Source organism: Vanellus vanellus, assembly GCF_965231255.1.
Source record: "Vanellus vanellus genome assembly, chromosome: 1".
NCBI classification, from domain to species: domain Eukaryota; kingdom Metazoa; phylum Chordata; class Aves; order Charadriiformes; family Charadriidae; genus Vanellus; species Vanellus vanellus.
In genome coordinates, this window is record NC_138905.1 from 68,350,941 (window position 1) to 68,372,259 (window position 21,319).

General features: G+C 49.8%; 1 protein-coding gene across 1 annotated transcript in view; it reads left to right on the plus strand.

Annotated features, from left to right (window-relative positions):
* Positions 1-1,250: 1,250 nt before the first annotated feature.
* B4GALNT3 (beta-1,4-N-acetyl-galactosaminyltransferase 3) overlaps positions 1,251-21,319 on the plus strand; it is a gene marked incomplete at its 5' end in the record, with an annotated part of 69,013 nt that continues 48,944 nt past the window's right edge. The window contains one exon of the mRNA XM_082499047.1: positions 1,251-1,404. Coding sequence (XP_082355173.1) covers positions 1,251-1,404 — 154 coding nt within the window. The remainder of the gene's footprint in view (positions 1,405-21,319) is intronic.

Consider the following 21,319-nt stretch of genomic DNA (forward strand, 5'->3'; position numbering starts at 1 on the left):
TTAGGAGGACTTTGGCACATTTTCCAAGGCTGAATAATGGCGAGCATCCTTTTGTGCAGCCTCCCACTTTGGCAGGCTGCTCTGAAAGGAAGCCAGCCCCTCAAAAAAAGGCCTATCACCATTGCAGGCATTTTAAAAATTAACTTCAGCCTGAGGGTTTCTCTTCATGGTTGTGCGCAGTGCAGGGGCTACATCTGTGCAGCAGCAGAGCTGTGAAAGGAAACAGTTAGTGCCAATGACTCAAACGCCCACATCATACGTGTTTGGAAAGGGTTACTCTGGATTAGCTCCCCAGCTGGACATGCATCCCAGAGAGCATCTTCCAGTTTAGTTTCACCCAGGAGGAATCCAGTTTGCATCCCCTGAGACCACGTGGCCATGTGAACCGAACCAACAGCATGGCAGGGGACGGCTGGCAGAGTCATTTCAAACACATGCTTGAGATGTGAAATGAAACACTCAAGCACACCCAAGGAAGGTCCCGGTCTTCATGTGGGCCTCCAGTGTCCTCCCTCTGGTGGATCTGAACAGTGTCACATCCCATCTCGTCAGCCACTCCAGAAAATGGATTTGGAGAGTTCAAGAGCCCAGTTCCTCCTGACTGAGCAAAGCACTTCGAAGTAAATGCACTTGCTGCCCCAGGTGAAAGCCAGTTTAAAATGGATTTAGCCATGTGCAACTGTGTAGATGTGAATGGTCCTGCTCTTGTCCTGCTTCCCTCCGCTTCGAGGACTTACCATCTCCCATCCTTTCACCGGCGGGACCCACCGACCCTCCTACCGGCACAAAAACCTGCTTTGAGGAGGATTTGGGGCTGGGGGAGCGTTCCCGCCTCCTCCGCCGCCCTGTCGCCTTGGCAGGACCGGCCACCTCCGGCAGCTCTCACCCGGCGGAGACCCCCGCGGCCCGGGCGGGGGCGGCTTTGGGCTCCTGTCCCGGCGACTGCCAGCCCCTAGAGCGGCCAGCGGGACGGGAACGGGGGCACCCCCGCCGCCCCGGAGCCGCCGGCTCGGCCCCCGGCGGGGCGGAGGCAGGTGCGGGGGGCGGCGGCAGAGCCCGCCCGGGAGCTGCCCCGCGGGGGCGCGGCGCCGCCCCGCACCTGGGCCCGCCCCGCGGAGGAGGAGGAGGAGGAGGGGAGGAGGAGGAGAGGGGGGTCTGAGGCCGCGGCTCCGTGCCGTGCCGGTGCGGCGCGGCGGCGGGAGTATGCCCCGGGGCGGCGGAGGCGGGGGCCGGGCGCCCTGAGCGGCGCCATGCGGGGTCGGCTGCTGGTGCGGCTGCGGCGGCGGCGAGTGCGGCGGCTACTGCTGGCCCTGGGAGCGCTGGCGCTGGGGCTTTGGGCTGCTTACCTGGAGCTGGTGGCAGTGGCGGCGGCGGCGGGCGGCGGCGGGACTCCACCGGACCGCAGTGAGTTACCCCGCGGGGCGTCGTGGGAGGGGAAGGCGGCGGGGGGGTCCCGTCCCGTCCCGTCCCGTCCCGTCCCGTCCCGTCCCGTCCCGTCCCGTCCCGTCCCATTCGGGAGCCCGGTGCGGTGGCCCCCGGGGGAAGAGGGGGTGAGCGCAGCCCGCCGCAGCGGGTGGCCGCTCCCTGGGGAGCCCTCGGGATACGGAGGTGGGGTTTGTTCCCCGGGAAGGGAGAGGGGTGTTGGGGGTTTGGGCTTTTTCTGCCTTTGGCCTATCGGCTGTCGCCCCCCTCTTCTGCCAGGAGACCCGTCAAAGTGCCACCTTGCTGGAACGGCAGAGCCCGGAGCCGCGGCTCGGAGGTGGCTCTCGTTCTCCGTGCTCTGGTGCGAACCTGGAAGGCAGCAAAGATGCTTTGGCTATGGCTGTGATGAGAGGAGTGCATGCAAAGGAGGAGGGAATGCGTACCCTGGAGATGCGCGCGCCTCTCGCCTCGTAACGGGTTCATTTTGTGCAAACTTTTAGGAGTGCAGCAGGGCTGATGCTAAGTACAGTTAGCTGCTTTTTGTTTGTTTGTTCCCCTGAAGCAGAGGAAAGCAGTCATTTCTATCAGTGTCGTGCTGATATTTTTAGGCTTCTCTGCTTTTTTTTTACACTTACAAGAAAGTTGTGCATGGCCCAAGGTTTTGTAAAAACCTGTGGTGTTGCTGCTGCTGGTTTTTAAATAGTATCAGTGATGGGTGCCAATCTAATTTGATAGTAGTTTTTCAAATACTTGTGTGCCTTTAACTATTGATACTCTTCAGTATCGTAGTCCCTTTGTTACACACTGTAAACCCCCTGATTCTTCCTCCCGTGGGTCAGGCTTGGTTTCGGTCTTAAAGCTTTAGACTGTGGCTGTGCGAGGAGCTCCGTGAATATCTACTCCCACAAAGTCCATTACAGGACTTCAGCTTGTCCATTTGTTCTGTATTATATGTGACGTTAAGGCTGAAAACACATATTTATTGTTCCAACAGCATAAGAGATCTGATTTCTTTGGCTAGGATAAATCCTCTAGTTACAATCCGCTTTTTATGCCTGGTGGAATTAGTTGGGACATGAGAAGATGCGGTGCACTATGAGTCCACTTCGCATTACCTCTTTCATGCAATCTAGCCAAGCCTCTTTCTGTGTACCACTTTGCCAATACCCCCCCAAAGATCCTTAGAGAAGACTGTAGAGGTATGTAGAGGGCTTCTGTGGTGCAGCAAGGGAGAAAACAAACCGCTCGGAGGTATTTAAAATAGTGATTATAAGGAGAGAGGGGCTGAGTCAGGTGTTTGGAGCCGTACAGCTGACGGTCATTTTGCTGCCAGCAATGCGAAGGGATAGGGAGGGGATGGGAGAAAAGGGCAGAGAGTGTGAGGACAGATGTGCAGGAGCAAACAACTTTTCTTAGGAATTGGGTTCTTCCTCTTTGCTTTTAGATGGGGTTATCTTTACAACTTTACTATAAAAGTCATTCTGTTTTAAGACTGAAACTGGAAACAGTAACATGACTATGGTCACTACCGACTAAAACAGAAGATGAGGAAAATAATTACATTATATTAAAGTCCAGATTCTCCCACATCTACCAGAGACGCTGCCGCTCATTGCATGCGGAAGGCATTGAAATACTGCTGGAAAGGGTAGGAGGATGCAACCCTCTAGCAGGCAGCTCCTCACGGGCTGTGGAGCACCACGGAAGGAAAGTAGCCGTGCCTGGAGAGCCGAGGCTGTGCCGGCACGCTGGGCACTTGGCATCCTGTTTTCCTGGCCTCGTAGCCAGGATCCTGGAACCTGCTAACAGGACAAAGGTTAATTTTTGACCCTCCCCACCCTTCCTTTTGGCCCCAGTATCTCTAAAAGCCAGTTTTGTTTTAAGAGAAATCAGAAGTCGGAGTGAAAGACAAATAGTATTTGTTTTCTTTTGCTGTTAAAACTAAGTAATGTTTTCTTCTCTTGGGCCCCAGGGCGGCTGTGTTTGTATCTCCACGTGGTGACTCTTTCCAGAGATCCCAGGGAGCTGGCCTAGGAGGGAGTGATTCTCAGAGCAATTAATACTTTTCCCCTCTCATTTATGCGTTGTTTTCCATCACCTGTCTCAGGTGGGAACCCTACTGTAAGTCACACCTGGGACCAACCAAGAGCTATCACCTTGACTTATCTGATGCAACAGCCTCCCCTTTATTGCTGATAAAGTAAAAAGACTGTTTATCGGGTAATTTTTATGGGCAAAGGGTAAGAGGCTCCCTCCACTGGGGCCAGAAAGCTGAAGAGCTGCTGGGCTTGGAAGGAGACCTACAGGAGATCACTGTTTCCATCTCCTATGTCCGTAACAGAGCTTTCTTCTCACCTCCCTAAAAGACATTGCAGAACAGCCTGTGTATAGCAAGCCAAGTATGTTTTCCCTTTCCAGAGAGGTGAACCCTTGCAAGGCTGTAAGGAATCACAGAAAATATTCCTTTTCCTCGCAGCCATGCATGGGATGGAGCACAAGCTGCTGTCATGCCTCCATGCCACCCCCGCTCCTGGGTCAGCACCTTAGGGCAAGTCTTCAGGCATGGTGGTTCCTCCCCAGCTTTATGCTCCTCTCCTTCTCTTCCCCTACCAGTTCGGTGTGTGATGGAGGAAGCAAATGTCAGATGGCCTGGGTGTGGGCGTTTGCAGAAGTGATGCTTAGAAATCGAGGCCTTGACTGTCCTCCCTTGATGGATACGCAGCTCTGCTATGCACAAAGTTAAGCATATAAATAAGTTTGGATGAAAGCAAATAAAGGGCCTAGAAGAACATGCTGTGATTATTGGTACCTGTTGGCTTCCATGGTGCTGCATCACTGTACGCTGGGAGAGGTTCTGGCCGTGAGGTTCGTTTTGCTGTAACGTTAAAGGTTGAGGGACCAGCCTGAGGTGCAGCATTCGTGCTCGGTATACTCCATGGGTACTATGGGATTCACGTGTGCCTAAGTTGATCTGGGCCCGTTTCTAGCTGTCAGGGAGGTTTGGGATGGGCTGGACAGGGACAGATGATAGTATGGGCTCTCATGAGTGATAGCTTCCCTTTGACAGTAACGCTGAAATGAACTGTTGATCTGGTTAAAAAAAAAAAAAAATTCTTTTCTTGGGATGCGACTGCATCAAGGTATTCCTACATATTCTTCCCGGGGAGTCTTATGGGCAGGAGGGTGTTTCTGTTGCAGGGCTTGCCTTTTTTTTTTTTTTTTTTTTTAATTGTGCATATTTGGCTGGTCTGCTGCCTAACAGGTATTTATAGGAATCTTAAACATGTTTACAGCTGAGTGAAGAAAAACAAGCAGGCTGATGTGAGTTGAAGATGGGCACAACTCTCCTCACATGAAATGTGGCCTGTTGTCATCCAAAACAAGTCGTAACAGGCAGGACACTGCCTCCCTGCCAAGAAACCTGAGGAGTTGGAGACAGCCTGTTTACTCCTGCTGCTGACAGGCACTAACCTCTGTGGAGTGGGCTCTCCAGTAGAAATGTTTTCCTCTTCTTTACTAGCTGCTACGCAGCACGCTTCGCTCCCGCAAGTGACTGCTGGAGATGGGGAAACTTTCTCATTTCAAGGGTGAATGAGGTGTTGGGGAGGGAAAGAAAATACCAGTGAAGCACAGAGCAGCCAGGGCTGGAGAGCGAGTGCTGCACCCTGCTTTTACTGCTGTAATGCCGTTGGCTCAGCAGCAGGGCTGGAAGGGACAAGGGCAGGGGACAGGCCTTCCTCAGGGAAGACCCCCCACACACACCCCAAGACACTGCCTCTTCCCAGAGCTGCTACAATGCTCTGTTTGGATGGAAAGGTTGGTGGGTCGGGGACCTCCTCCTGCTCCCGCTGTTTCTCTCTTTAGTGCCCACCAGTGCCTCGTCTCACTGGCCCATGCAGAAGAGTATGGAACTCTGGGGGAGCAAGGCTGGCATCAGTGAGCCGTGCTTGCAGGTAAGGAGGATGTGCAGCAATCCCCCTTTGCTTTAAAACCGTGTGTCAACATAGTAAAAGCGAATCCCGATCCTTGAAGAAACTTGGATGTGAGGTCATTCCCAGCCGTTGCTGTGCAGACTCTTTTTTTTTTTTTTTTTTTTTTTTTTTTTTTTTTCCTGGTGCAAAGACCATGGTATCTCAGGAGACTATAAATCACTTGCAGTAATTTCCTTTATTGCAGGTGTGAGCGTCACACTGAGCCAGGCACAAGCAAGGTGTGCAGGATTAGATTGGATTGTCGGAGGTACAGTTTGTAGGAACAAGGGATCAGGGGGCCCTTTAACCCGCCTCTCCCAGCTGCTTCATCCTACTCCTGTTCCTCCACATTTTATTGTTGCGTGTAAATAACACTGGGAGTGTGTTGTCTTCTTATCTTGGATTGTGACGAGTGGTTTCTGTCTCACTTCTAGTGACCCAGGCGGCCGCTTTTCTAATTCAGTAGTGTGCAGACCCGCTCTCTAAAGTGGGAAATAGGAAGGGTTCAGAAGAAACTATGGAGATGTACATACTGCGGAAGTGGAAGTCTTGCCATAAGGACTTTTTTTATTTGCACATCTTTAGCGTTCCTTTCCTTCCCTGGAAAATTGGTTTCTTACCCCCCCACACACCATGATGAGCTCTCTGATCTCCAGGCCATCCGGGCTACTACAAAGCAGCGTGAGTTGCTAAAAACCTGAGCCGTGTGTTGGCATGAATGGGCATGTGTGTGTGTTTGTATGGGAAAAGTAGATGGCAGAAAGCTGAAGTTGCTCATTTAATGTAATGCATTGGCTTCCTTCTCTAGCCTCCCTGCCCAGGCACCCTCAGAAGCACCTATACATCAGGGTGAGCACACCGAGGTATGCAGGTCCGTTCACGTGGGCTGACTTTTGCAATTGCTCACATGCAAAGTTATTTGCCTGTACATGCACAGTATCGCTCTTTTGCATAGCTAATTGCACCAAAGGTTACTGAGTGCCCGTGGTGAGAGATGGGACCATGTGGCTCTCCAGCGGTGGCTGAGGTATCTCTGTTTCCGCTCTGTGGGAAAAAGAAAAGTTAAATGAGATATCATCCCCAAAGCACCTCATCCTGACTAAGAAAAGTGTTGGCAGCAGAGGAACATCCATACCATGAAGTACGCGTGTGACATTTTTGTGCTTTTGAAGACACTAGTGAGACCTTCATTCACAGGGACCTGTGCCAAGCAACACCGTTCATCAAAGCACGTTGTGGGCTGCTGTAGCCATTGGGAGAAGGATGGGCACTGCAGGTGATCACTTCCACGTGATCAGTTCCGTCTCCCTGAAGTATGATGAGAAGTGCTGTCACATCTTGCTCTGCACTGGTATATGTAAAGTGAGTCAACGTCCCCAGGCCCATATTCACAGCACAGATGGCTGTCACAGACTCAGTGGAGAAGCTGGGGCCACTGAGAGCAATTTGGATCATTGGTTCATTGACACAGCAGCTAGGGGATGCCTGGACCTCAAGCTAGCTATCCTACACTTGCCCTGGGCCAGTGTACCTTTTCACTGCTGCTGTGGCATGTACTGCAAGTAATTTGTGAACCTGGCTTTTTCCACCTCTTTACTTGAAGTCTGGTAGGGAATTGACTCTTAAAATAACCGATTTGTGGAGCGGCACCGAGTGCCTGGGTCCCTGTGCACTTGAGTGAGAGCTGTGAATGTGTGTTTTCTTGACACCTGGCCTGCAGTTTGTCTGGCCCCAGAAGATCCCCAAATTGTTTGCAGAGATTACATGTTATCATTATAAATAAACTCTTGCACCATCCCTTTGTGTACATGTTACCTATGACAGATTTGTGTAGCGGTGTGCCAACCCGGCATGTACTCCTGCACCACGCCTTCCTGTCTTGAGTCAGGCTGGATTTAGGATGACTCAGATGTCATGGAGTGGTGCCCTCCTGTGCATCTCCTCCGTGCTGTGGGGTTGGCAGAGGAATGCTATTGTCTTCAGGAGGTGTGTTTCTGCGTATGGTATAGTAATGTGAAGGCTCTGCCTTCTCGTGCCTGCAAGTTCAGGCAGATGCGAAGGCAGAGTGGCCCTGGGAGAGATGATGGACATTGTCTTTCATCTGGTGGTTTGGCATTACTGATGTCTTCAAATATGATGATGAGGTTCTTTCTCCAGCACTTACAACAATACCCTTAAGAATTGATGGGGTTATATATTTTATTGTACTTTGGGTTTCCCTTTCCTATTTGTTCTTGCTGTGCATTGATGTTCCCTTTTCCAACCACTTTCCCATTCAATTGCTTTTTTTCAGGCTTGCAGTAATAGCTGACAAGGGCTTTCCAGAGAAGGAAATAAGCTGTCTTATTTAGATGTGGTGTGAGATTTAAGAAAGATCCATGTAATGCCTTGGGTGGAAACAGATGTGAACCTGGTCCTTAGATACTTATGCTTTTCGTGATGTTAGAAATTCATAGTCTGTGTGTGTAATCAGCCAAACCAAAACGCACTGGGATCTTGACCAGAACTCCTCTGTACTTCTGTTTTCCTGAGAAGACTTTCCCATGCCAAAGCACAAAGGCTTTGATATTCCTGATGTGGAGAGAGTCCCCTACACTTTCAGATGCTAAGATGGTCTGGGACAATGTTGCTGTTAAGTAAATCAGCCTTCTCCAAAGACACCTCAGAACAATAATTCATGTTGGCATAATAAAGAATTTAAATCAGCTACACAGAATAATGAGATCCAATTAGTCTTTGAGATGTTGGATCATTTCAGACAATCCAAAGATTGTCAGGTGGTCCTGTGAGCCCCCCTGAAGCATCAGTTCCCCTCTCAAAAGGTCACTAATTCTGATTTTTATCATTTCCTAAGGCTTATTTATTTCAGCTTTCTGTGACAATTTCCCATTTGACGTTTTTTTGAGAGGGGGAAAGAAGTCAACGTGGCTTCTTATCCCCCTTGTTTGAAGAAGCTGGAAAAGCTGTCACCTACTACTTTACATTGTAGGTCCATCTGATACCCTTATGTGGCAAAAGGATTCCATCTTGGGCTGTTCTTGCTTTTCTGTGTAACTATTTTCCATCAGAGGTGCAAGTGCTAAGTCCTAGGCCTTTGCATCATCCATGGGGTTTTTCCTCCTTCCCAGTTTCCATCTCGGTGACCTTGATGTTGATTTAAGACAGTTTAAATATTCTTGGTTTTTGTTTTTTTCCAGTTGAGCCAAATATGAGAAATTAACAGTCAGTGCTACTCAGTAATGTAAAAACATTGAATAGAGATCAGAGATTTGACTATGGGGCTTTCCGTAACAGGCATGTTTTCTCTCTTTAACTTTGTTTTCCGCTAGCCCTCTGGACTGTGACTATTAGGAACTAGTAAGCTTATATGGAAGCCCGTGTTTTACTGAAATTGTGTAAATTCACGCACACTAAACAGTAGTTCTTTGCCAGATACTTTTATATCCCATTTACCAGTAAAAAATATTTGATCTGCATCATCATCTGTTAGGCCGCGGAATTGCCTTGTAGAGCTCTCTTGAAGTGAGGATAATCTACGTTAATGATAAGTGTATTTTTTTCCTGCCATTCTAAATAAATCTGGTTTTGCCTTGCTTCAAGAGGCCACTTATTTCCATGTCATTAGCATGGGCTGTTTGACTTGGCCCGTATATTTGGTGTTGGCAACTCCGACAGCTTCCTCAGCGCAGCCGTTTATTTGAGCCTAGTTAAGATATCTCCAGCCTTTTGCATAAATACTTCACTTCCTAAATTAGTTTTATTTATATTTTGTAATGTTATTTTCTGTAAAATTGCAGTAGTCATGTCTGGGTGCTATTAACCCCATCTAAGCTGCAGAACAAAATTTATGATGGACTGAGAATATCCTGTCCAGACCACCCTGTACTAATAGTCTCAATTACCTGCTGCGGCAGCTCGCTCTCAGCATTAGCTGCCACAGTCCATGTTTTGTTGTAAGCAGGCCACTTGGGAGGGCTTTATTTGTTTTCAATCAAAAATGCAAAATAAACCAATAATCTGCCAAAGCCAAATTTTCCTATCAATCCTGACGGAACTATAATTTCCACAGAGGTGTATCTTGAAAAGAAATTGTCTGCCGAACATAAGGCGTAAATATAAGACGTCTCATTTTGCAATTGCTGTGTCTTGAAAACATGAATGCATGCCTATTTCAGAGGAAGTGTTGTGAACAGCAATTATGACCCGTAATCTGTACTCTCATACCAATGGGAGGGAGTAGTTGCATGTACTTAGAAATTCAAAATAACACCCAAGGCCAGGTGTTAAGAGTGAGCGCACTATTAAGGTCTTTCCAAGGGCCTGTGTTGCCCCTTTCTTATTGGGGGTGGAGGGGGATGGGGGTGGCAAAAGCAGTGAGATGATTTCTCCTTAAAACTAGAGAATAGAGCAAGGGTGAACCTTAGAGTGGAAAGGAACCCTGCCACCTCCAGGTCCCAAAGATCTCCCTTGGTGGCCTCCAACAGGGGAGGTGGAGGGCAGTCCCTGTGCCCAAGCAGCAGCAGAATGGTGCAGGGGAGTGATCCCCAGAAAAGGGGCCCTTAGTTTCCTTGTCCCTCCTCCTTCTCCCATGTCAGGGCATCTTTCAGGCCACAGGCCTCCCAGCTCCCGGAACAGCCATCTTGGGCCACATGCATTGCCATCACAGTGGCCTCCAGATGTCATGAACCACCTCGCTGACTTCTGTTCCAGGCCCTAGAAATACAGGGACCCCAACTACTGGCCCACAATTCACTGAGCTTTGAGGCCCTGGGTTTCCAAGGACTATTGGAAGAAGGAGGTCCCACAGCAGCAAGGCAAGTGGCTGCCCACTTTTGTGTGGGAAGGCAGGTAGGCGGTCGCAGGAGATGCGGAGGAAGAGGAGGCAATGTCAGAGGAGAGGCACCATCAACCACATGGTAGTGATGGCCTTTACTCATGTGGCTGATCGTGTGGAGCCCATGGAGGTGGATCTACCCAAAGATCAAGAAGAGCCGATGGAATTGGATCCACCTCCAGCATGGCTCACCTGGCACCACAACACTGTGCCAGGGGTCTCCTCTGTGATGCCTTAGCAGCAACGTTGCAGGAATGCCTGGCCAGTGCCCTACCATCAGCCCAGCCTCTGCACCTGGCTGTCCTGTGGGCTCACCTGTTCCATCTGCTGGCATTAACAATTATTTTGTTGACCACCATGGGTGGTGTGAATGCTTCTTTCCCATCCATCTGCCCCCTCATCCCTCCTGAAGTGGTGCTATCTCTTCCGCTCTGACCCCCAAGAAGAGGGGATGGGTTAACCTGGCTTTTTCCAGGCTGTGCTGGGGTAACAGGAGGAGTTTCTCGGAGGGCCACTGAGATCCCTGGGGCCTGGTGGTGGGGTTTGTTCAGTCTGAGCACGAGAAGGCTGCCTGGTGGGTGGTTGAAGATGAGGATAGACCTTCCATGGTGGTGCCAAAGAATAACAGGTCAAGCAAAGAAGTCCAAGGGATGGCTGTTCCTGTGGAGAAGCAGGGGACCGCAGTTCTGCCAGGAAATAGTGCTGGCTTTCAGCATTAAGGTCCCTTCTAGCTGCTTCATTAGGAGTTCTTTTCAAGATGCGGCAATAAGCAATTAAAAAAAAAAACAACAATAAAACAAGAAAACAGTAAAAATGCTTTCCTCCTCTCTTATTTGGTACTTTGGCAACTGCATCTGGACTCCTGTGTCCCCTCCTGGTCTCCCCAGTCCAGGAAGGACACTGGTGCGTGGGGCGTGGGCTCTTCGGGATGGTGAGGGGCCAGGGTGCATGAGGGCAGTCTGAGGCAACTGCCTCTGGTCATGAGGGTGGTGAAACACTGGAACAGGCTGCCCAGAGAAGTTGTGGATGCCCCATCCCTGGAGGCGTTCAAGGCAAGGTTGGATGGGGCTTTGAGCAACCATCTAGTGAAAGATGTCCCTGCCTGTGGCAGGGGGGTTGGACTAGATGATCTGTAAAGGTCCCTTCCAACCCAAACCATTCTATGACACAGGTGGTAGTATAATGCACTGCTGCGCTCGGTTCCTTTGCATTTTTGTGGGCTGTGCTAGCAAAGGTCTGCAATCACCATCTCTCTCTTAGGCTTATATTCAGTTTGTACAGCAAAACTAACCAATGTGTCAGCTGTGGGTCACTGAATTACTGCTTATTCTCAAAATACTAAGCCTGCATCATTTCTTTTTCAGTTTCTTGCCTGAACCTCAAGCCCCGTGCCTGTGGGATGCTTTAGCTCTGAAGGACATTTTTCCAAACATTTATAATTTGTCTGATATAATTCACTATTCCAAGAATTGTTGAGTCTCTTCCCACTGATTTTGAGACAAACACCCTGTCAGCAGCCTTGGCGTTACTGTTGCCAACCATTTCACCTTTCCATTTTTATTTTTCTTTTTGCCATGTAGGTTATGTAGACTCTTTGCTTAAACCCAGCAGGTCTAGCTTTTCCTAAGCCTTGGCTGATGATCCTCTAGGACTGTCCTCCTGCCCCGAGTAAACATCTGCATGGATCTAAGGTCACATGGGTCCTAGAAAGAGCTTCAGTGCCAAACACAGCCTAAACGGTGGTCTGTGGAAAAAGGTTTTGCCAAGCTGGTGCTTGGTTTGTCTCTGTGCGCTGGGCAGACCACCAGCTGTGAGCACCTCAAGCACCAGAAGCGGTTTGGTATCAACCATCATCCTCCTCTCCCCTTGCAGGCAGAGGGAAAACTCTCTTTATAAAGGTGTTTAATTCTTCAGGGCTTAAGCCAGCAGGTTTGTGGGAGGGGAAGCATGGGGGGTGGTGTTGCTTCATCACCTCCTTCTGCCCAGGCTGTTCCCAGTCCAGCAATTCTGCAACTGCTTCCTCGGGGCAGAAGGAGCTTTGTAAGGTGTGTGAGTTGAAGGACAGTTGTACTGCTCCGGGTTGTGCTATGTTGGGAGCTTATTTATCCTTGGATAGACGTATTCTAATTCTGTCTCCGCTGTTTTGGTCTCCCGCCTCTTCAGGGAATTGGACGTGCTTTGTGAGAGCAGGGTTTGACAGACTTTAACCTTGGTAGTGAGTGGTTTTCCTTTCCCCTGTAGTTACTGGCTGTAGCAGATCATGTGTATTTACTTGTCCATGTTGTTCACCTGCTCCAGTAGTGGAGCTAAGATCGCCAGCATTCAACCTGAATTTAATTTGCTTTTCCTGCCAGTGCCTTTCATTCATTGGCAGTTTCTCTGTTGCAGGCATGGTGCTGCTCACCTGTAGCTAGTAAATGACTCTGCCTTTCATGTTCCTTTTCACTCCCGCTGAGCTGTCATCTTCAACCCTGCTACTCCTCTGAAGAAGTCCTGACGATGCTAACGCTGCTGCTGCCGCCCTGCAGTCGTGCTCTGCGCTTGCGATTCCTCTGAACATGCCGCCGTTCCTTGCAGGTCTTGCAAGGTGTTTCCGGGTGCGTCTCGCTGACTTGCACCGCTTGCTGCAGTGGGGAAGAGGGTCTTTTGTGCGTGCTGGTGGGGTAGGGGAGGATGCACTCCCTCTTTGAACTCCTACTGTCCCCCTGCCTCAGTCTGGCTAGTATTATTTCAGTTTGTCTGTACTGTCTGATCGCTGTCTGCATTCCATCAGCTCCAGCCATGCGGCTGATTTCCTTTGCTTCGCAAATTGTAATTGCTTTGCCAATTAACTCTGGGTCTTCCAGTACTTTCTCTTGAGTGCTTTCTCCCAAAACCCTGTGCTTCCCAAATGGCATGAGTAGTTGGGTTTTTTCCTAAATTTAGATCCTTTGTAAATTCAGTTTTCACTTTTTTCTTGTAACTCTGTGTTTGAATTAGATATCTGAGGGGCATCAAGGAGGGGAAAGAAATATTTTAGCAAGTCTTGCAGCTCATGCAGAAGTAGAAGAAAGAAAAGTGAAAGACAAGACAAGCAGGAGAGAAGAGATAGCATTTGGGAATACAGATGACCGAGATTATTTAACAGTAGTAAGAAGCAGCCAAAAGTGGGGAATAGCGAGATGAGTGTCAGAGCAGAGTGATCAGAAAATCTGATCAGAAAAACAGATCAGAAAATGCCAATGGCCCCTAAAAAGTTGTAAGGGAGAAGGAACTGAAGGCTAAATTAAAAGCAAATACTTGGGATTTCAGTGGAGCAGAGAGGCTGGAATCAACAGTCTTGGGTGCAGAGATCAAAAGGAAAGATGTAGAAAGGAGTCGGAGGGCACAGGGTAAACCACTGACTCAGAGTTTTAAAAGGGGTGGAGAAAAATGCAGGGGTAACAATTACAGAAGCTGGTGGGGACCATAAGTAGCTCTGCTGAGATGGTTAGGAACGTATTTGGTGCCTCGAAAATTAGTACCACGGTGATTTTTTTACTGTAGTCAGTGTCTGCCAAGACATCTGTTTTCCCTGTGTAGAGCATTGTGCTCAGTGCTGCAGCTGCTCCGCTTGATTTGCAGAGTGTGGTTACCTGTTTTGTCCTGGGTGTCTGTAGCAAACACCCAGCCCTTTGCCGGTTGTTTCTGCAGAAAAAGGATTTGCTAATGTAGTCAGGATTTCTTCACATGCCCCTCTTCATTTATGAAGGATTTGAAGTCCCTTTTCTCTAGGTACAGTGAAAATTAAAAAAAAGATGCTTGGTTTGTGCATAGTCCTATGATCCATTGTCAGGTAGGATTTAATCCAGAAAGTCTCTGGATTTGCTGAGGTTCATGCTACCTCTGCTCCTTTAATAAACCTCAGGGCTCGCTTACTGTCTTTCTTTCCATCCCCTTTTGGGGTTTTTCTCTTACCCAGAGGGACAGGCATTGTTTGCTGGAACAAGTGCAAGTTTGCAGCCAGGCACAGGGGAAAACTCTCCCCACTTAACTCCTGCCCCAAGCGCTGACTACCACAGCAGCGACTGTGATGTTACAGCTATCAGCCTCAGCAGTGAGGGCATCCCAACCCCAGGTAGCCATTTTGTAGTAGGCACTGTGGTGAAGGGACCATTCCAGGAAGGTGCTGGACCAGACTCTTGTACAAGTGGTGCTTGCAAAGCGGTGCTGGCTCGGCATGGCACGCTGGGCTCCGAGGTGCACCGGCCACAGATCTGTCCAAAAATATGTAAAACACATGGGATCCTGTCGCAAGTTCGCAGCGTAAACTATCGCTTTGGGCAGAAAGCGACTCCTGCGAGTGCTGCCAGGGTCCGGGAGCAGATCCTCTCAGGAGCCGCCTTTCGTCCTTGCTCCCTCTCTGGGCGATGAGGGAAGGATTTGCTTCATCCCGAACCAGCGTGACTCCCCCTCTGCCCACCACCGGTTTATATTTAGCTGGCAGCGCGTGCCCCGTTTGAAGGCAGCGTTCTCCCAGCCCTCACCTCTGTGCTGCCCGGCTTTCCACAGCGGTTAAGCTGCTGCTGCCTGGGTGGAGAGCCGGAGGCTAAAATTAGCAGGGAGCTCTTCTCTTGCCAAATAGCAGTGTCTGACCCAGCCGAGCCTGGCGAGAAGGGAAGGGAAGACGGTCTTAAATCTCTCCACGCAGAGTGCCCGGCGTGTGCCTGACGGCATCTTGAGGGTCTTGTGGCAAGGGGTGGGGGATGCCCCGCCGGGGGGAGTGTTGCTTGTGGGGATGCTGAAGCAGTGGGGAGAGTAGGGCATTGGTAGGACGGTCTTGGGACATGGTAGGAAATCCTGGTTCTCAGAGCTCGGTCTCCCTTTGAATATCATAGAAACAGTCAGGGAGGCCAATTTTTGCTCCTGGATGTCTTCAGAGCCACAGGCGTCTCCCCGCTTAGAGAGAGGTTTTCTGAGCACATGTTGGGTTTGGCTGCCGTAAGAAAACTAGTGTGTATTCACTGCTGCCACCCCGCCAGAACAAGCTGCTGAAGATTTTGCTGCTCCCAGTAGCTGCCCACCCTAAATGAGCCCTTGTTTGCTCTCTATTACAGAGCGGGCTCCAGGAGGGGCTGTGATTTGGTGGTTACAGCTCAAATTTGGGTGACCAGGGATACACGCCATCCCTGTCTCTGCTGCTGAGCAGCCAAGGCTTCAGACTGAGCTTCAGCAGCCCATGCCTCAATTAGTCTGTATGGCAAGGATGTAGAGGATAATTTTTATTTACCCTTTTGAAATACTTCATGTTCGTGAATGGAAAAGCATTAATTGGGCTCCAAATGACTTCAGTGCAAGGGGAAAGCGTGTTGTTTCATTATTGACTATTCTGCCAGACCCAGCCTGCCCTGCTGGTACAGTCCTGCTGATCTGCCACTACCCTGTCTTTTGGGAACCAACTTTGCTAGTGTGTCTAACTCAGCGGCAGGAACTCGCCTGGGCCCCCAGAATACAGGTTCTCACCTCTGGCCTTTCCCATTGATTGCACTTGCCTGAGTTGCACAGCCCGGGGCAAGGAGTGGGTGGGAGGATGCAGCAGAGGAGGGGACTTGGTCCCTAAACCCTATTCTGCCTTTGATCGGTGGCCTTTGGAAAGACCCGTCTGCAGTATGTGTGAGAGCAGCACAATGGCAAACCGTGACCATTGTAGGGAGAATTGCAGAGTTGTGTGCGTTATCGGTCCTGACAGCTCAGGAGGAGGCAGTCTGAAGGACACCATGGGTGTCCTGAAGGAAAACAACCCCCCCAACAGCCTAATGAAGCTCAGAATAAACATAAACAAGGCTTGCATTGAGATTTCTGGGTTTTTTTTTTTTTTCAGCAAGGGTGTTGGGCACGACTCATGGGGAAAGCTGGACCAACTGCAGGAATAAGGAAAAATCCAGGAAGGCATGTTCATGGTCTGCCTGACAACTGTTTCTGCTGGAAGGGAGGTGAAATCCACCTTTTCCCCCAAACAGTCGAGAAACGAGAGCAGCTGAGGTGGCTGCAGTAGCTTTGTCTTATGCATTCATCCAGCTAATTTGGAAAATGGCCTCTCCAGTTGCGCGTGGAGGTGTGTACAGGGGATGTGTGTAGCCCTCTGCCAGGCCACCCTTAGGGTCGGTGTACGGGAAGGAGAGAGCTGCGGGAACCAGAGGGTGTGTGGTACTGGCAGGGTCTGTCCTTGCTCCCGTCTCAGCTCCAGGCATAGGTGCCTCCCTCCTGCGAGCACCACTCTGCGGTTTTCGTGCCGGTGAAGTAAAGGAAACAAAACTTTCGAGTGAGTCCCCGGCTTCCGTTTCCTTTTCCCTGCTGGAGGTGGAATGGGGAGTGTCTATGCGAAGGACATCAAGATATTTTTAGCATGGGTAAAGGAAGGCAAATTAAAAAATATATAGGAATATATGCTTCCTGCAGCTGCAAGAGGGATTGCACTCTGTGTCAGACCAGCTCAGGGCTACTATTTTTGCTGGGAAGGATTTATTTGCCTGAAACCCAGCAAGGTGAAGAAAGTATCACCAGCTACAGACTTACTGGGAAGCTTGGGGAGAAGGCAGCTGTGTCCTACTATTTCCCCTTCGTAAAAATCTGGCAAATCTTCTAGTACAAGATTTCTTCCTGATGCCGGCAGCCTTCACCCCTGGCTGTCTCTTGCGGACAATGGGAATGCATGAGGGCTGGGGCTGGAGTGACCCCACGGGGCACTGGCACTGTTGTGGCCGGGGGCTTAAGGCAGTTGTGTCACTTCAGCTCACAAGCCTGAGAGGATGGACTCCTCTTTTCCCAGCTGAATGCTGTTCTATGATGGAAAAGTGGCTTTTTCCTGCACTTGCTGTTAATGAGAGGGACCTCCTTGCTCTTAATAATCATCATTTACTGAGGAGAGGGGGAAATTGTTCTTCCATGTTCTCTTCCCCTCACTGAACTCTGTTCTGGCATTGACTACTGGCAAAAAGACTACTTTCTAACCAGACAGCCACTTGAAATGGCCTGCCTTAAATATCTGAGGCTATCCAGGAGGAGTCTGTCTTCCAGCTGGAGCACTGGGCTCCTCTGTCCGTGCTAGGCAGGCTGTCAGCATCCCTGCCCAAGGCCCCGCAGAGCTGCTGGGAAGATGCTACATGACAGTAAGTGCTTTAGGTGCTGTGCAGCATGGAGGCTTGCCGTACTGCCCCAGAGAAGGCATTGGGAAGGGGCTGGTGTTCTGCTGAAGCTGGGACAGCATGCATTCCCGCCACTTTGGCAAAGGAAGGAGAGTTGGAGTATGACTTGGAGGGTGCCCCCACGTCCCTGTGCTAAATTGACTTCTGCAGCCCAATCTGTTTAAAATCCACTGTTAACAATATTCTGCTGCCTCCCCTCTGCAGAGCTGGGCATTTGCAAGGTCTGCTGCGACCTCTTCCCAAAGGCAAGCTGCTAAAATCCACAGAGATGCCTTTCTGGGGCTCTGCAGGTCTGAAGACTGCTTATAATTCTTGTCTCAGACCCTGAAACTGGAGTGGTTCAAGTGGGGTGACCTGCCGCTCTCCCCAGGGTGGTTCATTACCAGGCTGAGCAGGACCCCCTTATCCTGTGGTGTCAGATCTGGGTGTATCTGCCTATTGCTGAGTGATATGCTGCAAAGGCAGTCGAAGGCCTCGTGTTACCGGAAAGCTTTTTTTCAGGAGAGTGGGGCTTCTCACATTGCTTAGCCAGGGTTGAAGCCCCTGGGGGGGAGGACAGGTCAGGTGAATGATACTGGGCTGGTCCTCAAACTGGGCAGTGCTTGGGCGGGGGATCTCCCAGAGCTAGCATGCTCAAGTAAAAATAAAAAAAAAAAAAAGAAAACAAGAGAGGTGACAGGGGGGAGGAAAGGATTTCATAGAATGGTTTATGTTGGAAGGGACCTTAAAAATCGTCTAGTCTATTTTTCTAGACACTTTCTACTAGACCAGGTTACTCCAAGCCCATTCCAGCCTGGCCAGTCTGATTGTGAGAGAAGGTTCTAACTGTGGGTAGGGTAAGTTTAGGTTATGGTAAGGGTTAGGGTTAGAAAACCAAAGGGGATATCCCTTAGCAGCAGCAGCTCTATCCTGAGTTGGTACAGTTGCAGGCACGTAGGCTGTGATTCTTCTTTCACTGTTTTGGCTTTTACTAGCTGTGTCTGTTGTGGGTGCTTGGGATTTGTCATGTCACTGTATAGCTTAAACAAAGATGTACAAATCCCTGTGTGCATTCCTTTGTAAATTAAAGTTATTATTATTTAAAATATATGTGATAGTACTGTCTGGATCTATAGCTTTGTAAAGAAATGGAGTAAAGAAATGGGAGTGGAAGTAAAGTAAAGTAAAGTGTAAAGAATGGGAGTGGAGCATCTCCCTTATGAGGAAAGACCCAGAGGGAGCTGGGTCTCTTTAGTTTGGAGAAGAGGAGACTGAGGGGTGATCTTATTAGCGTTTATAAATATATAAAGGGGGAATGTCATGAGGATGGAGCCAGGCTCTTCTCAGTAGCAACCAATGATAGGACAAAGGGTAATGGATTCAAGCTGGAACACAAGAGGTTCCACTTAAATTTGAGAAGAAACTTCTTCTCAGTGAGGGTGACAGAGCACTGGAACAGGCTGCCCAGGGAGGTTGTGGAGTCCCCTTCTCTGGAGACATTCAAAACTCGCCTGGACGCCTTCCTGTGCAACCTCATCTAGGTGTTCCTGCTCCGACAGGGGGATTGGACTAGATGATCTTTTGAGGTCCCTTCCAATCCCTAGCATACTGTGATACTGTGAAATGGCTGTGGCTTTACTCTCTGCAGGTGTGTGTATCTCAGGTTCTAAAGGCATTTCCACATGTAACATTTTCCACTGTAGAGTCTCTGTGCGCTCCAAGTACTACCAAATCAGCCCGGAGTCCTGAAACTAGCAATTGAATCTCCCAGAAAACAAAGGTCTAACCTAATTTTGCATCGTGTGCTAACTTAGTCTCATGATAGCAGCTTTTAAGTGTCCTGCACGCCAAAGGCACCCGTGCTCCTTATGTTTGCTGAGCGCATCTAACCAAACCTGTTTGTTCTGGGTTAAGAACGATTCTTTCCCAGCAGAAGAATTGCAGCACCTGCGCTTCACTTTGCGTTGTTCCAGGTGGTCAGGGAATTTGATGCTGAGCTCCATTGCATGGCAGACAGCTGGGCTAGTGCCAGGGCAATTTTATGTGCACTTTGTTGACCCAAGGTGGCCTGCATGGAGCTGATGGGTAATGAACATCTAGTTGCAGCTCTTTGCTCTCCCTCCGAGGCTGTGGTGGGAAGTGGAGGTGAGGTGAGGGTTTTAGCAGCTAAGCAGTGTGCTGCTGCTCTTAAATGACCTGCTGACAATGCTCAGTGCATTGTTTTATAGACCAGAGGCATGTCTTCCACACCAGCTTTACTATTCTGCATAAAAGCCCCGCAGGGTGCAGTGGTTTCCTTTGTGTAGAGCCAGGGTGTGGGACACTTCATTACACTCTACCCGAATGTTTTAACATTAGGGTTAATGTTAAGATCCAGCTTGGGATTCGTGAGATCCCAGGCTTGGATGCTGTGTTAAAACACCCTGAGTGACATAGGCTGCGTCAACCAGAGGAGCAAGTGGTTTCAGGCACTGTTAGATGAGCTTTTTCTCCAGTGTTGGTCCCTTGTTGAGATAAGGTCTCTTTTGTTGTCTTCCCTCATGCATGGTGATAGCTAAGGATCCTTTCTGTGTTAGATACTCGTGCAATGAAAGTGCCAGAGGTGAGAGACAGTAGATAGTATTTGTCTAATAGGTGCTGCCGTCTCCCACGTAAAAGTGTCCTAAGGAGTCATTGTAGATACGTAGGCACTTCACAGACATGTGCTGCAATTCCTGTACCGGCTCCCTGCCCAGGAGAAGTCAGCAGCACCTGGATGACCGCAGCGTGTGCATCAATGCTTGCAGCACATGCTCAACCCTATATGCTGCCACACCAGTTTTCCTCACCTCCCAGCTTCCCCACCCGTGCCGGCATGGAGGCACACCCAAAGCCCTGCATCGCTCTGCTTCTCCCTGCCAAACATCTCTCCTCCTGCCAAATGGCTCCATCCCTTCATCTCTGAGGCTGTCCACCTGCCTCATCTCACAGCTTCACGCTCCTCTCTGGGCATGTAGATGTGCTCCCCATCCATTCACTCCTCTTCATACATACCGGTCCACCCCAGCATGCAAGTACCTGCATGTTGCTGACCTCGCCTACTTAATGCTCTTTCATACTGTTCCTCCGCATGTTTTCATGACCTTGAAAGCCTTGCTCTCTCCTGCCAAGCTCCTGGAACTGCACAGCTTGCTATATATCACAGTGTTTTTCCCTTCTGGGGTCCTTTAAGGTGGAGAGCAATGTTCACGAATGTAGTAGGTCAGATCTTGGAATAAATAAGACATGACATGGCCATGGCCCTTGCCAGCTCCCTTTCTAGGGTTGCAACTGTGTATTTCCATTTCAAATTCTGATACCATCCCACACCGGCTCCTCACTGACTTGGTCTGTGCACCGTGGAGGGGAATCACAGCCTCTCCCAGCCCTGCTCTGACAGTCCATCTGAACGCAGACCAGTGGTCCCCTCTGCTGTTGCACACCTGCCCCCTCTCCTCCTCCTCTGCACAGGCCACTCTCTCTACTCCTGCCCTTTCCCACCCGGTGTGTATGACCACCACTGCACATGCCTGTTTGCACCTCAATGTGTATTTCGGCTGCAGTGGGCTAACTCGGCTGAAGTGGCAGAGCTAGAAGAGGGTGGGAACCTCTGTGCCCCTAAGGAGAGCTCAGCAGAACATGGGCAGCGCATTGGCAGTATACAGTCATTCACCATTTTCTTTGTGGTCCCCTCAGCTACTCAGTGCAGCTCGCTCAGGGCTTTCACACAGCTTTGCCTCTCCTCGGCGTGCCGTGTTCCTTGTTCTTCCCACCTTGGGGCTTTCTGCACCACGTATGCACCTCTGCAGATCAGAACTATACCTGGGGACACCTGTATATTTAGAGCCTGTAGTCAATCAGGGAGCGTACTCACGTTCTTTTTTAGCATCCTGTTCCTCAGTTGTTTTACAAAAGCTTTCTTAATCTTTTTT